This window comes from Lycorma delicatula, chromosome 4 (assembly GCF_047948215.1).
Source record: "Lycorma delicatula isolate Av1 chromosome 4, ASM4794821v1, whole genome shotgun sequence".
Taxonomy (NCBI): Eukaryota; Metazoa; Arthropoda; class Insecta; order Hemiptera; family Fulgoridae; genus Lycorma; species Lycorma delicatula.
In genome coordinates this window covers 74,041,882-74,060,480 of record NC_134458.1, presented here as the reverse complement: position 1 = coordinate 74,060,480, position 18,599 = coordinate 74,041,882, and the positions used below count along the sequence as shown (strand labels likewise).

Sequence of the window (18,599 nt, the reverse complement as noted above, 5' to 3'; positions counted from 1 at the left end):
TAGTTGCATCTGCCTCAAAAAACCCGGTCAATTGCGTCCCTCATAGGAAATTTTAGTCGGTCAGCTCTTTCCCTCTTAGGAAGTTATACTTTGCAATTCTGAAAAATTTATCATAATATAATAGTAATTATAGTTACTGTTGTATCTTCCTCTAATCAGTTGTGGTTTTAATATCCCAGTGAAAAGAAAAAACATATTTCACACTTATTAGTGATCTTTTTTTATTTCTGTGTATTGTATTCTTTTGCTGCTGTTTGTGTAGCCACTTATAATAATTTTGTCTGTGAATATTCTTCACAAATTACATATTCGACAAATAAAAGAAGTATTAAGTAACACTTCTTTTATTTCTGGTTGTAATGTCATTAGGTCATCTGTGAAACAGTTGTTTATGTAGTTGGGACTTAGGAAGAATAAGCCAAAAAGTAATTTTAAAAAAGGCTGGATTCCGTGTTCGATTTATATTCAGAAGACAAACCAAGAGCTTGAATATTTTTCCACCAGCTTTGCCGTAGATCAAAACGATAATATTTCATCCTCACTGAAGGCCAAGCAACTTTTGCAGAACCATGTACTTCAAATTCGAAGTCTATAAACATTTCCTCAGGATCAAGGGACAAATTATGCTAGTTGCACTTCGTGACAATTGACTTTGATATTTTGGTATAGGTGCAGGAGTCCTTGTCCAGTAATAGAAAAAAACTGTGGTACGTACATATCCACATATTGTGAATATCTGTTTGAAGAATTTTGGGCAACTTTTAAATATATCATCAACATAGAGTTTTAGTGTTTCACAAGGAATTTTTAAGTTTTTCATTCTTGAGAAAATAAATCCTTTTTCTGTGTTGTTTAACATGAGGAAGTCTTCCCTGGTATTAGTGACAGTTTCCATTTCTTGCAGAGCGCGATGAGTTGCACAATGACATTTTAGAATACTTGGATGAATCGATTCTCTGGGCTGCCTAATTACTCACTTCATTAACTCAACATCCCCTGTTAATGTTTTTTACATCTTGATTATTTATCAATTTTGTCTGTAAGAGTTTTGATAGTTTACATGAAATATCTTCAGCTGCTTTTCTTTTCACAGAATTTACTATATTTTGTCTGTTAATTATATTTTCTTCCAAACATGCATGAGTGTTGTAAATTTTGTAATTTTATATCCAGATCAATTTTTAAGTAACACTTAAAAGTCTTTGTGGTGTATTTCCACTGCTGAATTCCATCCATCAGATGTTTGTCGAATCTGAATTTATATCCATCAACTACGAACATTGATTTACTCTTCTCACTTTTCATAACTTCCAAGATCGATGCGCTGTACTTGCTACTCACTATACACAATTTGACAACTCTTACTAACAATAACTAAATGAGGATTAAATCCCGAAAAAGGTATAAATACAACAGGAAGCAGGTGGGGTGGTTGGTGTTGATCTTATTGGTTTGAAAAAGGGTGTCAGGTAGCGGTGGATGCAATTGACCAAGCCCATTTTTTTATAAGTTGCTGGAGAAAAACTAATTCTCTGAATTTAGAATATATGTTTTAAATTTTAATTATTGCATTTTTGTAAAATGGTTAAATGATCATATTGAATTAAAATAGGATAATTACCTGAGGATATAGATTACATGTGGTTTTGTACTTTCTTCTTGAACAGGTGGTATGCAGGATTTCAATTATGTTTATTCTAACTGTTTTGAGATAACTTTGGAATTAAGTTGTTGCAAATATCCAAACGCTAAACAGTTAGTTGATGAGTGGCATTTGAATAAAGAATCACTGTTGTCATTCATAGAATCTGTTCATTGGGGTATAAAAGGTATGTTTTTATTTTATTGTTTATACATTAATTTTTTAATGGTTTCTTTATTTCTTTAATTGATTAAAACTGTTTTGTAAAATATTTATGGATTCTCTCTTTTCATTTACTTTACTTTTACTAAATTTCTATTGATTAATAAAATTAATTTTTCTGCTTACTGCTTTATTTTTTCCTCTATTTTTAGCACTTTCACAGAAATGTGTTGTAGAGATTAAATGAAAAACATAATTAAAATAGGTGTTACAAATTTTGAGAGGTGTGTTTACCATCTCATTCACTGTTGTTAAATGAATTGAATCCTCTGCAGCTATGATTTTTTTTCTAATAATTATATTCTGCTGCTAGAATTCAATCTGTTAAACTATTTATTTTACTAATTTAGTTGTGTATTGTTAATATCCTTTAGTGTGAGTTTTGAAAAGTGAAGATTTTTAGAATATTTGAATAAAAAAGGGTAATAATAATAAACTAATCTTTCTGGGTATACGTAGCCCACATTTTCTTACTCATTTCCATTAAATAATTTTGTATGTCATTTTGTTAGTCATTCTGTATGCTTTGTACGGGGTGTTCATAAAAAAAAAACTCTTGGTTCCAAAGAATCGTAATGAAGTAATGGAATCAGTTAAAAGCTTCCGATTTTCATATCCATATTCGTTATATTATTAAGTTTTTCATTGAAAATATACATGGCAATTGGCACCATTGTGTGACCTTCACTGCATATCTGGTTGGCAGTCTCACTCTTAGTTATGATGACACCACAGCAGAAAGCTCAGTGGTGATTCTGTTTATCAAAACAAGGTTGGTTATTATAGTTCAGTTTAATTGCCAGTGTGAATATGGTAGTACTGTCCCAACAAATAAAATAATACTCCAGTAGTTTATTCAGGTAAGGAAACAAGCAGTGTCTTAAAGAAAAAGTCACTCAGCAGGCTGTCCATATCAGAATTGAATGTGGAAGAGATCCGAGCATCTTTACGTGTATTCAGAAAAATTCGTTAGCAAGGTCCAGTTTAGATTTAGGAATACCTAATTCTACAGTGTACAAAGTGGTGCATAAGAGGCTTAGACTATGTGCATAGAAGATGTAACCTTTACATAAAATCAAACCCAGTGACAAAGTGAAAAGATTAGAGTTTGGACATTGATGAAAATGAGCACTACGTGAAAAATGTCATGTATTCAGATCAGGCGACATTCCACATTAGTGGGTCAGTAAATTGATACAATTGCAGGATTTGGGATCAGAGCCACTGCATGAAATTATTGAATATCACCGTGACTCTTCAGTAAAACAATAAAAAATCAGTAAAACACTTCAATGTTTGGTGCAGACTGATGAATGACCATGTGTGGGCTTGTTCATTTTTGTAGAAAGTGTAATTAATGGGGATATTTTCTGTGATATGCTCAAAATTTGTCTTTTCACAGATTGAAGAAAAAAATTAATTTTCTATCTGTTAGTTGGTGCTTTGCCGCACAACAGCAACTATGTCTGTGCTGGATTAAACATTCGGTTTTTCAAAACAGGTAGTTTGAAAGAGGAGGGCAGATTGCATGGCCACTAAGAAGCCCAGATATGACCCTTATTTCATCATATATCCTTTAGTTGTATTTCCCATCGTATAATTGTATTTCCCATTCATAGTGTTATGGTGATTGTGTTATGAAGAAGTTATCTATGAAAAATGAGTGCGTCGTATATTTTTTGTTTATCTTTACTTATCAGTAAATCATTACTTTTTCCATTTGCCTTCACTGTATCATAATTAATTTCTTTTTAAATAAATTTTTGATTGTTATTGATTAGATTTGTGATAGTACACTTACCATTATAGATATACAGTGAAAATTTTATTAACGAAAATTCTAAACAACAGACAGTTTTTTTATCACAGGCAGCCTTGAAATAGGGTTTCATGGTGAAATAATCCAAATAATGGACACTGAACAAATGAGACAAGATGTCTATAAAAATAATCTTTATACTTAACTTTTATGCTGTGTTTTACAAATATACTGTACTGTACCATACCGATTATATTTCTTTATGATTCTCTTCACATGTTCTTATTTATATGAAGATATACTCTTTCTTCTCTATTTATTAAAGACAAGACTGATATTTCTTAAAATAAGGAGGTTTTTTAAAAGAAACAATAATTGTGTATAAACAGGGTTAATAACATCAATGTTTGTGAATGTGGTATGTTAATTGATAGCATAAGTTATAATAATGAAGCAAACAAGATTGTTAACATTTTTGAAAATCTGTGTTTGAAAGCCGAGGGGGAGATGCTTTGTATTTGATAGTGAGCACCTTAACAAAACAATGAGAATAATAATGAGGAGTTTACAGTTGAGTATCTTATAGTAATTTATTTTTTGTAGTTCACTGTTCATTATTTTGTTAGTCTACATCTACATATCATGAAAGCTTATTTCAGTAAATTGCCAATTAATTTCTAGGTTTTATCAGGGAAATATTAATACTTTGTATGTACCCTTCATTAAATTTTAAAGCATGTATTGGTGTGTGTGAGCACGTATAAAAGGATAGTAGATTTCTGTCAACTGCAGTACTGTTTGGAGAAAGAGGTATGTGAATGATACTAGGGGAACTAGAGGACTATTACACAATTTTTTAAATAACTTCAATAGATCATAAGAAGCACTCAGAATAAAAGCATTGGTTTTCATTTGAAATTGTTTGTAATTGTAATCGTGAAAGATTAATATTATTAAATTAAACATGTTAATTACTACTAATACAGAGATATAAGATATGTAAAAAAATTGTTTGTTAATACTTGTTAACCTTAATGCTTGGAATGCTCCTTAATGCTTGTTAATTGTTCCTGAATTTTCAGAAAAAAAAGCATTCTGATATGACATTACTATAATAAGTATGCCATTATAAACTATCATGTTGTAAATTTAATTATACAATTTTTATAAGTATCATAATATACAGATGGTATAACATGTCTTCTTTTGTGAACACGTTATGCTGATTATCTTTTTATGATAGTCATTTATAACATGAGTAATGAATATTCTGTAATTTAACAAATAAAAATCTTAAAATAACACATTCTAATAATTAATAGCTAAAATTGATAATAAAAGGAAAGTAAATTTTTGTTATATTTAACTGTGAAAGTTAATAATAGTTGTACTTTAATAACTAATAACGGTTTTAGTAAATCAATATATAATAATGGCAGTGTCCATAGAACTTCAGCTTTATCTTTGGCATCATAAAATATTTGTTTCAATACTATGCTCAGAGCATATACATGTACATATAATGATGTATTTTGAGTAATGAAATGATACAGATTAAAATTGTAGTAAACTAGACAGTAATTATGTTTACAATATACAGAATAAATATTTTTTAAAATTTTAAGAATAACAAAATTCATTTAAAAATTACGTTAAAAGTTAAAAAATAGATTATTCATGATGATAATTATTTTCCATTCTTATGTCAAAAAGTAGATTCAGAAAATAAAGCTAGAGAGACAGAACAACAGCAGGTAACTTTTAAATAGGGTCATAAAAAAAAAGAATAAAATATAGTGTTTTTTCTCTTTTGATTAACTGAGTGGCTTTGAACAGTAATTGTAGTTGACAAATTAGAATGATGAATTTCAACAGTTTTTTTAAAAAAATAATAAATAAATAAATGAAAAGTGTGTATGCATTACAATTTATATTCTTTAAATTTTCAGGTGTTGTGAAAGATCAGATTACAGGAAAACCAATACAGGGTGCAAAAATATATGTAGAAAATATAAACAAAACAGTATCAACTACATCTAGAGGAGAGTACTGGAGACTTCTCGTTCCAGGAAAATATTCAATACATGCTGAAGCACCAGGGTTTGTATTATTTACTAATTTGTAGCCTTTTCAAATTTTTGTTATTTGTAAGAAAATATTGGATTGGAAAAAGATTACACTTGCCGGTTGTTAAAGAATGAAGAATATTGGGCAAAATATCAGTTCGTTATAAAGAGCCATACAACCTAAAATATATTAAATAAAATTAGTAATTAAAAATAAGCAATAAGATATATATTTAATTTAATTTTAAAACATATTTTAAAATATTTTCAGAGTAGAATTTTAAAATAAATTATTGAAAACTTCTACCTCCTTTCTCATGACAAAACTTATTTTTATCATATTTATACATTTCTTTCTACATTATACCTATCTATCTTTCTTATTGTACTCATACTTATTTTTTCAATTTTATTTTTTATGTTGTTCTTCACATTTTCACTGGTATGACAATGATTACTATTATACATATATTACTATTTAATATAATTATTATTAGTATTTAATTATACTATTATACATAAAATACAGTATATTTCAAAACCATCCAGAAAAACGGGTTATGATGTGGAAGATCATAATCCCTTAATAATAATTAGACAATTTATGGTTTCTGCAGCTACTTGTGGTGTAGCACAGTCTTGTAGGCAACAGTACCTGTTATATGTAGTTCTAAATTTAGTTATAATATCTGTAAAAATGTTTTTGTACAGTATTATAAAAAAAGTTTTTAAACTGTTTAATTTGTTTTTGAAAAATGGTACAACAAATGCCAATTTTTTCTATATAAAGGTGATTCTTGAAATGTTTATGGATTTATATTTTCCAAATTTTATTACTCTGTGCATTAATATAGTGTCTTAGATGTAATCACACTTCATAACTGTAATAAGCATTATATTGTTTACTTACTTTTAATAAATGATTGAAACAACTTGCAGCGATCAGTCTGTTTAGCTTAACAATTCCGACCTGAAAATATAGTACATGCAGGAATTTTTTTCAGAAGACTACAGAAGTCAGTTTTTGTATTATTAATAACTTAATTGTTAGCACTGAAAATGACCAGAGCACATATTGCCTTCTATCCCGCAATTTTTACTTAAACATTCAAGTACAAGTTTTATACCCTACTTATTCTAACCTAACTTATTTAAGTTTACTTAAATTATATAAGTTAGGAAATCTATCATGAAATATTCTTGCATCTGTCTGCATGAATTTGTTTGCAGAAGTTTTCAAAAATAAATAATTCACTGTAATGAAATACTTATTTAAAACATCTACCTATTAAAAACACAAAAACAAGTATTATGGCTGACTGTTAATCTAAAGTAACATTTCCTTGTTAATAAAAAAGTTAAGCGTTGTGTATGACATCTCTTCATATCTGCTGTCAAGAGGTAAATTTCAAATTCTGGATTACATGACTTTTTGATGACCACCTGTTAGTTACTTTCAAACAGTCATTTTGCAGAATATCATGTAGTATTTCATTGTTTAGGTAGGTTTCTGTTTAGTAGTTCTCAATGTTCCTCTTTCTCTCTGCTGTATTTTTATGCTTAATGTGATACTCAAGTATAAATCTTGAAGTATATTTTTTTGAAGTGATGTGTTATACTATATTTTGAGCTTTTAACATGACTGAAACTGCAGGAGTAAAGGAGGTGTTTTGTAATTTTCACAATATTCATATTTCCACATATTATATTCATAATTTATTTGAGTGTTATTTTGTCCTACCCAGCATTGTCATTTTAACATTTGTAGTTGACGTGTTTTTGAGTACTTCCATTCTCAAAACTACATTTAGCACTAAAAAAGTAATATTTATTTGGTGCTAAAGATAGTATTTTATAACTTTGTTTGTTAACAAGCTAGTTTTGAACAAGAGTCTCAGTTACTGGTACCAAAATTTTTGCTTATGTCAATGATTTATTCAAACTACTTGCTCTTATGAGTTTTGCTCCCAGGTTTATACTTGTTAAATGATTCATCCTTTGCAGTTTCATCTCCATGTTTTTGGAATTCACTTTTTTTATCATTTATTGATGTTTTTAAAAGTATGTTGTCTAACTAAAATTGAGATTTTTCTCCCTCCTTTCCAGTATATATATTTTTTAATTTTGATCTTTTCTTTTGTTTTATTTTTCTCTCATTCAACAATGCTTTGCTGTATTATGATTTCTTGTAATTTTATATTTTTGGTGATTTTTAAACATATTTCAATATATTTGTTATTTGATTGCCAAAGTTTTTTTTCAAGGTGTGTGACAAATAAAAGTATAATCACTCAGTCTTTTGTTACCCTGCTCATACTTCTATACCTTCTCTTCATCTTTATATTACCCTCTATACATTCTTTATCTTTAACAATTCCTACTAAAGCATACTGTAGAACGCAGGCTTTTCTTATCTAGTTCCTTTCCTTTTTTCAATTAGTCTCTGTTATGTTTCTCTCTTGACTAACTCTTTAATACCTTATCATTCTTCATTCTCTCTGCCCAACTAATCTTTTCAGATTCATGGTAAGATTTTAGCTACTTTCAATATAACCCAGTGATTGGACTGAACCTTATATGAATATTAAACTGATGTTACCATTATTCTTCTATGAGTGACTTAACGAATAAGAGCTACTGAGTGGAAAATTGGAATAAGATTTTTGTATTAAATATTTCAATTTATTACTTAATAGCCTTGGTAAAATAATAGGTGTTGTTTATATTTATATACACATACATGGTAGGTCCAAAAATTTCCTGAAATTGCCTCATACAGTTTAAAATAATAATAAGAAAATTTTTGGATTTTGTGTTAGTAGTATTCATGGCATCACAATATAGCCATCATATGTTTCCTGTTTTTTTTATACAATTCTAAAGCTTCTTATTTTATATTGTATATGTCAATGAAAAATGTTAGCAATTCAACAATTAACAGTGCAGTAATATCAAATTTTGCATTTTGCTTAAAAAATCATTGTCTGAAAATTAGCTGTTCTTGACAAGCATATGGAAAATTGGCAATGAAGAAAACAGTGGTTTACGATTGGCATAAGCCTTTTAGTTATGATCTTGACAGTACTGAAGATGACACTTGGGGGGGCCCATCTATCTTGACAAATGAGGAAATTACTAAACATGTAGACATTGTTTTTTTGGTCATATCCACAGGAAAAATGCCAGTCGTCAAGTTGGAAATCAACATCATCTCCATGGACACAAAAAATTAATTTGGATAGGACAAAGGAAAAGTTATTTTGGACGTTTGCAGAGTATTGTTCATTACAGATTTATTCTTGATAGGCAGATAGTGAACATGGAAGTGCACGTCACTACTATTTACAGAATCCAGTAAGAAGGAAGCATCCTGGGTAATGGGAAACAAAAATTTTATTCTTTTGCTTGACAATGCACTGGTACATTGATCTCCATGCTTGCAAAAAATATTTGACATGACAAAATGTAACAACTCTGGAGCATTCACTGTACTCTCTTAATTTGATACCAACTTATTTTTGCTTGTTTCCTTGCTTAAAAAATATTCTGAAAGGGAAAAGAAGTGAAGATGGTATCTCAGAATGGGTTCCAGGAATGTTTCTAACAGTTTTATAGACAACAAACATATACTACCAAAGGAAACTACTTTGAAGGAAAAATATACTCAAAAACATTTTTATGCAAGGCGTTTTTGAATAATCAGTTAATTATGAGAACTGTTTGAACCTATCTTGTATATCTTTAATGAGAATAATAACTCCTCTTTTCAATATTTTTTCTCAATACACCATTTTACTGATGTTGCAGATGTATTTCATATGAGAGTTTAGCATGCGGTTGATCTTTGCAGGCATGCAGGTCTGAACTTGCTAGAAATTCAAAATTTTTTCATTGATATGAAAAAATGCCAACACTTTAGTCATTATATAAGAATTTCTCATTCTTATTGAGGTTTATTTTTTGTCGTCTTGTGCTTTTGATGTAATTGTGTACACATGAAATAAAAATCCAAGTTTAATATAAAAATTGAGTTAATATTTTTAAAAATGCATCACCCAGGAAGTTGAAGGTTGTGAATGTGAAGTTAGATAAAATTCTTACAGCCAAAGCCATGTTCAGTGAAATGGTTGTCATAGAACACCAAAATTAAGAACTCTGGGTGCATTAACTGCATACCATTAGAATTTTTTGTTTTTGTAGCTAATTACCATGTTAGTCAAAAGTGATTATCTGAGAGAAACAGCATTGACCCTGAACAGAGTTGGATGTGATGTATGACAATGATTTATAACAGTTAGACTTTTATGCTCATTTCTGTTTCTTTAATAGGTGTGTTTAGGTAGCACTCAGTTTTTATTTCTTTACTTTCAGGTATCATCAATCTGAATCGCATAAGGTTACAGTGAATAACAGCATAAACACAGAACTGAATATTTCACTTTTACCTGAGACTATTGAAGGTAATTAGAAAATTATACTAATCTTTATTAAAGACGAATTTATTAACATTACTTTAGATTTAGAGGTAATTCTGATTAAAAAAATAAAAAAATATATTTTTCTCAAATTTAGAGACCTTGAATTTTTAAGAGTCTGGTAATTTGATCTAAAATTTGGTGGGACTTTTTAGAATTCGTAGGCATTAAAGAGTATTTAGATCAGAACACAAGAAAGAGGATATGCATTTGCTTAAAAGTTAGAGATTTTTTGAGAGAATCTATTAATCTGTATATGATAATTTCAAATTTATATTTTGCATAACATAAATATTGCAATTGTTATGTTTTTTTTTTTTTTGTCTTCAGTCATTTGACTGGTTTGATGCAGCTCTCCAAGATTCCCTATCTAGTGCTAGTCGTTTCATTTCAGTATACCCTCTACATCCTACATCCCCAACAATTTGTTTTACATACTCCAAACGTGGCCTGCCTACACAATTTTTCCCTTCTACCTGTCCTTCCAATATTAAAGCGACTATTCCAGGATGCCTTAGTATGTGGCCTATAAGTCTGTCTCTTCTTTTAACTATATTTTTCCAAATGCTACTTTCTTCATCTATTTGCCGCAATACCTCTTCATTTGTCACTTTATCCACCCATCTGATTTTTAACATTCTCCTATAGCACCACATTTCAAAAGCTTCTAATCTTTTCTTCTCAGATACTCCGATTGTCCAAGTTTCACTTCCATATAAAGCGACACTCCAAACATACACTTTCAAAAATCTTTTCCTGACATTTAAATTCATTTTTGATGTAAACAAATTATATTTCTTACTGAAGGCTCGTTTAGCTTGTGCTATTCGGCATTTTATATCGCTCCTGCTTAGTCCATTTTTAGTAATTTTACTTCCCAAATAACAAAATTCTTCTACCTCCATAATCTTTTCTCCTCCTATTTTCACATTCAGTGGTCCATCTTTGTTATTTCTACTACATTTCATTACTTTTGTTTTGTTCTTGTTTATTTTCATGCGATAGTTTTTGCGTAGGACTTCATCTATGTCGTTCATTGTTTCTTCTAAATCCTTTTTACTCTCGGCTAGAATTACTATATCATCAGCAAATCGTAGCATCTTTATCTTTTCACCTTGTACTGTTACTCCGAATCTAAATTGTTCTTTAACATCATTAACTGCTAGTTCCATGTAAAGATTAAAAAGTAACGGAGATAGGGAACATCCTTGTCGGACTCCCTTTCTTATTAGGGCTTCTTTCTTATGTTCTTCAATTGTTATTGTTGCTGTTTGGTTCCTGTACATGTTAGCAATTGTTCTTCTATCTCTGTATTTGAACCCTAATTTTTTTAAAATGCTGAACATTTTATTCCAGTCTACGTTATCAAAAGCCTTTTCTAGGTCTATAAACGCCAAGTATGTTGGTTTGTTTTTCTTTAATCTTCCTTCTACTATTAATCTGAGGCCTAAAATTGCTTCCCTTGTCCCTATACTTTTCCTGAAACCAAATTGGTCTTCTCCTAACACTTCTTCCACTCTCCTCTCAATTCTTCTGTATAAAATTCTAGTTAAGATTTTTGATGCATGACTAGTTAAACTAATTGTTCTGTATTCTTCACATTTATCTGCCCCTGCTTTCTTTGGTATCATAACTATAACACTTTTTTTGAAGTCTGATGGAAATTCCCCATTTTCATAAATATTACACACCAGTTTGTATAATCTATCAATCGCTTCCTCACCTGCACTGCGCAGTAATTCTACAGGTATTCCGTCTATTCCAGGAGCCTTTCTGCCATTTAAATCTTTTAATGCTCTCTTAAATTCAGATCTCAGTATTGTTTCTCCCATTTCATCCTCTTCAACTTCCTCTTCTTCCTCTATAACACCATTTTCTAATCATTTCCTCCGTATAACTCTTCAATATATTCCACCCATCTATCGACTTTACCTTTCGTATTATATATTGGTGTACCATCTTTGTTTAACACATTATTACATTTTAATTTATGTACCCCAAAATTTTCCTTAACTTTCCTGTATGCTCAGTCTATTTTACCAATGTTCATTTCTCTTTCCACTTCTGAACACTTTTCTTTAATCCACTCTTCTTTCACCAGTTTGCATATCCTGTTTATAGCATTTCTTAATTGCCGATAGTTCCTTTTACTTTCTTCATCACTAGCATTCTTATATTTTCTACGTTCATCCATCAGCTGCAATATATTGTCTGAAACCCAAGGTTTTCTACCAGTTCTCTTTATTCCGCCTAAGTTTGCTTCTGCTGATTTAAGAATTTCCTTTTTAACATTCTCCCATTCTTCTTCTACATTTTCTACCTTATCTTTTTTACTCAGACCTCTTGCGATGTCCTCCTCAAAAATCTTCTTTACCTCCTCTTCCTCAAGCTTCTCTAAATTCCACCGATTCATCTGACACCTTTTCTTCAGGTTTTTAAACCCCAATCTACATTTCATTATCACCAAATTATGGTCGCTATCAATGTCTGCTCCAGGGTAAGTTTTGCAGTCAACGAGTTGATTTCTAAATCTTTGCTTAACCATGATATAATCTATCTGATACCTTGCAGTATCGTCTGGTTTTTTCCAAGTGTATATTCTTCTGTTATGATTTTTAAATTGGGTGTTGGCAATTACTAAATTATACTTCGTGCAAAACTCTATAAGTCGGTCCCCTCTTTCATTCCTTTTGCCCAGCCCGTATTCACCCACTATATTTCCTTCCTTGCCTTCTCCAATGCTTGCATTCCAATCTCCAACTATTATTAAATTTTCATCTCCTTTTACGTGTTTAATTGCTTCATCAATCTCTTCGTATACACACTCTACCTCATCATCATCATGGGCGCTTGTAGGCATATAGACGTTAACAATCGTTGTCGGTTTAGGTTTTGATTTTATCCTTATTACAATGATTCTATCGCTATGCGTTTTGAAATACTCCACTCTCCTCCCTATCTTCTTGTTCATCACGAAACCTACTCCTGCCTGCCCATTATTTGACGCTGAGTTAATTACTCTAAAATCACCTGACCAAAAGTCGCCTTCCTCTTCCCACCGAACCTCACTAATTCCTACTATATCCACATTTGTCCTACCCATTTCCCTTTTTAAATTTTCTAGCCTACCAACCTTTTTTAAGCTTCTAACATTCCACGCTCCGACTCGTAGAATGTTATTTTTTAATTTTCTGGTGACCCCTTCCTTAGTAGTCCCCACCCGGAGATCCGAACGGGGGACTATTTTACCTCCGGAATATTTTACCAAGGAAGGCGCCTCCATTATTGCTATGTGAAAATGCAGAGAGCCACATTTTCTTGGAAAAAAAGCAGCTGTAGTTTTCCATTGCTTTCAGCTGCGCAGTACTCAGAGGACTGAGTGATGTTGATACGGCCGTTTAAGTCGTCCTGACTCACGCCCCTAACAATTACTGAAAGAGCTGCTGCCCTCTTTCAGGAATCATTCCTTAGTCTGGCTCTAAACAGATACCTCTCCGATATGGTTGCACCTTCGGTCCAGCTACTCTGTATCCCTGAGCACTCAAGCCCCCTCACCAACGGCAAGGTCTCATGATTCATAGAGGAGGAAATTGTTATGTAGTAAAAATAATTAAAAGATTTTTATTTCTGTTTTTGTTGAGTATTACTTTATTTTAAAGAAGCTTGTGGATGTATAGAAAATTAGTTACATGGTGTCTCCCATTGTGCAATGGAGTGACTTCTAGTAGTGAGATTTCAGTGTTATTGAATACCAGTTAAAAGATTACATAAGAAATTTGTGTTAAAGTATTTTAAAAACAATTCTTCCAGTGGTCTGTTTAAATATGGTGACTGTTCTTAACAAATTGCTGTTTCAGCTGCTAGGGAAGATAGAAAATTGTTTTTTGTACTGAACCATTTGTTTTAACCACATTATCATGGTGTGTAAATAGTTTCATAAATACTGGATTGGAAAACGGTTCTAAATGAAAGTAAAATTTTCATTAAAACTATTTGGGGTCTCAATACTGTTAAAAAAATTGTTCACAGATGTTTTAGAAAAGTTATTCTGAAAAGTATAAGATTTGAACTTGGTTTTAAACTTTCATCAAGCTGTTTGACTTCTTTGTAAGATTTCCACCAATTTTATTAGAAATTTTTCATATCTTCATAACCCTTTTTTCATCCCTTTGTTTATTGAAATTATGAAACTGTATGCACATACTGTGATAATATTGTTATAAAACATTCAGTGTAAAAACATTTTCCTATTGTTATTGTTGGCAGATATTGCAACTTTAAAAAAAAATTGCTGTCACATTGATACTGGCTTGTGGAAAATTAAAAAAAAAATATTTAAAGAACAGAAAAGTCTTGTGTTATTTGATAATCTCTTAACAAATCATGGTTAATTATATACAATTAGGGACTCACTTCTGATTTTGATGAAATTTGGAATAAATCTTATTTAAAAACTAAGCTATTCGTTACAATAGAAATTATTTATCAGAAATGCTTTTCATCTGAGTTATACATCCCTTGTAAGTTATACAGTACCGTTACAAAAAATTTGTATTCAGCTGTGTACAAGTATAATATACTTTATTTTCAGACTAAATAATTTGTTTAATTTTGTTAATTAATTTAAGAATAAAATTAGATTCACTTCACACTAAATTAAGTTAGGTTAAGCTTAGGTGCAAGTTAAGTTATGGTAGATTAAGTTAAGTGCAATATATATTATTTACACAGTAAGTAACTTGGTTTAAGTGAAGAAATTCAACACTAATTCTACCCCTTAATTAATGTTTAAAAATTTCAGTATGACCTCGTATCACTGGGGTAGCTGAAATCTGAGAAAAATCTTTCACTAGCTGTAACTCGCAAAGTGTTTTAGGACATATGTCTGTATGAATTTTTTCCATTATTGTCATAAGTAGAATAGATTATGAAAGTCACAGGAGAACTTCAAGATACACTCTGTATGTGCATGCACGCGTGTGTGTGTATAAATTATTTTTTATATATATATTTATACATTTATATTATATTTATACATTATTTTATATATATATATATATATACATTATTTTTTTGTTGAAAACTAACCTAGTTTGTATATATATAAAATTTCATGCAATGTTTAGTTTAATTACGCGCTTAAAACTTTTGCACTCTTTTTTATCTTTTTTGGTTCTGCTTGAAATAGTTTCCCAAAAGTAAACTATTTTTATATTTATTCCATGTAGAATTAATTGTGTCCTTAATATTGTTATTACCATCATTATACTTTTTATTGTTTATTTCCAACTCATATTCATCACTACTGTTAAGATTTTCTTTAGAAGGGAAAATCACATTACCATAATCCTTAGAATCAAAGTCAAATCTTCTGATCATAATAATAAAGCAGAACTGATTTCTTACAAGGTAATCTGATTGCTGGTCTGGTTATATTAGTAAATAAAAGCATTTGATTTCTCTAAAAAATAACTTTGAAATTTATAACTTAAAACTATATATGTAAAACAAAGAAAAGTATAACCTATAAACCACCACATGCCAACGTAACCGTTTCTAAATGTGAAGTTATGATTTTTTTGTAAGAACTAACACTTAAAATTACATATGCGATAAAAGAATGTAAACATTATGTAAATAATAATTGTAAGGAGTTAGATATAGATACAGAATCCCAGCTACAGTTGTTAGTATGAATGTGATGTTAATTGGTTCTAGATTGTTTATCAGTGGTAAAATTGAGATAAATAGTTAATTCAGAATTTTTAAAAGAGTTATGAGATTGTAGAATCAGTTGTACAGATCCATAATAATGTATTGCGTTGTATTTGATTGTTGTATGTCAGGTGATAGCTGACATGGGCATGGAACTGAAAATTCTAGGTATCAACTATAATTGTTTATATGATTTGAAGGAGTTAAGATTATGTTTTCTTTGTTTATTATTAAAAACAACGTTATGTACAATATTTTTGGTTAACCAATGAAATATTTATTAGGAATAAGTAAAGGGACGGAATGGAATTATCAATACTAAATCCTACAGAAGATCTGTTAATTTAACCCCTTAATGATTTGTGTGGTTATTGCTAGTGCAAACACTTATTAAGAAAAGTACTGCTGCCTTAATGTATGACATTTCTTATTTCTGGATTGTCTTAAATGTTTTATTTCTTGATTGGTGATATTTTGTTATTATCTAAAATATTCTGTTGTTATAACATAAATGTAATTTACATTTTGCCGTTGAGATTGCTGTATTTAGATTTTTTTAATTACACTTTGTCCAAGCAATCAGAAACATTTATTTGTTGATTATAAAATTTTGTTTTGCCAATGTTTTCATGAAATATCAAATTTATTACGGTATTAATTTAAAGTGTACTTTTGTTACTAATAGTATGTTGGGTATCAAATATAATTTAGGTATGACAAATACTAATAAAATATTAAAACTAATTATAAAATGGTTGATTAGTTAGGAAGTGACTGACATTGAAATAATTTTAATATCACTTACTATCTGAAAGTGATAGCTATAGAAATACTATAGAGAAAATTTATAAATTGCCAAGTTGTGAATGTTTGACACATAGGAGCCTAAAAACATTACGTAGATTACAGAAGCTTTTAATTTCTGTAAACCTGTGTATGTTTACTATTCAGCCAGTAATGAATGACCATAATAAACTTTAAGAATTATTTAATTTATTTTATTTCAAGGTATGGTTAGTTCATTAATTAAAAAAGGAAAGTACTTTTACTATTATTTTTAAAATACTTGCCTTAATATGTTCATAAATTATTATTTGTCAACAAGTAAATTTAGCATAATAATTATGTTCTATATAATTTTATATTAAAGAAATATTACTCCCACTTTCTTTATAGTAAACTTATTTTTCTCAGCTCTTTATAAAATTATGTTTACTTTTCACAAAAGAGTCCATAATTTTGTAATGATTTAAACAGGTTCAGTTCTTTGTTTTACTAGAAATAAACACTTCTTTTAATGTAGACAGTACTCAAGAGTCTGGCCAGTTAAAGAAGACATATGAATTTGAGCTTTTACAATTTTTAACAGAAGGTGTAAAAGAAAACATAATGTATACCAAGTTAAAGCCTTTTCTGTTGAATTTATTTTATTAAGAACTCATTTAAACAACAAAATACATGATGTATATTTAAATAAAATTATTCAAAAACTATAGTCTTCTTTCATTAGCTTAATTTAATTGTTAGTAATTGTGGTCCAACATCAATCATAGTTTTATCGATTGAACTTTTATTTAATTTTGTTTATCAGATTTGAAAATATGTTACTGACAGGTATTTCATTGTTATAAGTGTGTAACTTAATTTGGTTTTGATATTCTAAATAAAATTTCAGCTTCTTATGTTAACATCTGTTAAAAGAGGTTAAATTTTCAAAATGTGTATTTCACATTAAGTTTTTTTTAATTTTCTGGTCTAATTCTTGTAAATCAGAAAGAGCCTAATTTTGATAGATTTCTACTTTTATTAGACTTCGATTCCTTATTTAATATGATGAATTCTTAATTTTTTAAACTTCATATTGAATATATTCTTACTGATATTAAAATAAATTAACACAACTCATTAATTCTTTAAAAATATTTTGTATCATTAATTTGGGTGATAGACTGAACCAGATTCAATGAGCAAAAAAATAATTTTACTTGCATCATAATATTTTCAATTTTACTTTGCGGTTTTCATCAGCTATAGTTACACTCCAGTTGAAATTATGGTTGGTTTATATTTCAGTCTGGAAGGTATATACATTTGTTGTGCTCAAAATGTATATTAGGTTACAACTGTTTGTGTCATTTAGTTTATCACTGTTATATGTGTTTGCATTTTGTATTTGTAAAATTCCATTTTCAAGTGTGTTAAGTTATCTTTTTTTGGTGTATGTGTTGATTCTTCGTGTGTATGTAATTGTGTTTTATATCTATTAAGTGGATGGCAAATGCCAAATCCATGTTACTGTATAGTGTTTTAATATGTTGAAAGCTTTATCTGTTTGTCCAGTGTAGAACTTGTGGAATAGGAGCAGTTTATTTTGTAAGTTGTGAAGTAATGGCTATATATTTTATAGCTACACACATACATATATATATAACTATATATTATTAATATATATATTTTTGCTAAGTCAATTCTTTTAAGAATCATATTCCTCTGTATTAGTATATAAATTTAATGAACTTGATCAACCTAAGTACAGAACAATAAATAAAGCAAAAATAAATCAACAAAATGTTTTTGTTTATATGATAAAATAAGGTAAGTGTCAACCTATTTTATTTATTGTTCTGTACTTGATTGATCAAGTTCTTTAAATTTATACATATATATATATATATATATATTTTTTTTTTTTTTTTTGTAAAAATCAAACTGAATGTCTG

General features: G+C 29.4%; 1 protein-coding gene across 1 annotated transcript in view; it reads left to right on the top strand.

Annotated features, from left to right (window-relative positions):
- The window catches only part of svr (Carboxypeptidase D svr), a 125,262-nt gene that overhangs the window by 27,902 nt on the left and 78,761 nt on the right, over positions 1-18,599 (top strand). The window contains exons 4-6 of the mRNA XM_075363351.1: positions 1,668-1,829; positions 5,573-5,723; positions 10,061-10,149. Coding sequence (XP_075219466.1) covers positions 1,668-1,829; positions 5,573-5,723; positions 10,061-10,149 — 402 coding nt within the window. The remainder of the gene's footprint in view (positions 1-1,667; positions 1,830-5,572; positions 5,724-10,060; positions 10,150-18,599) is intronic.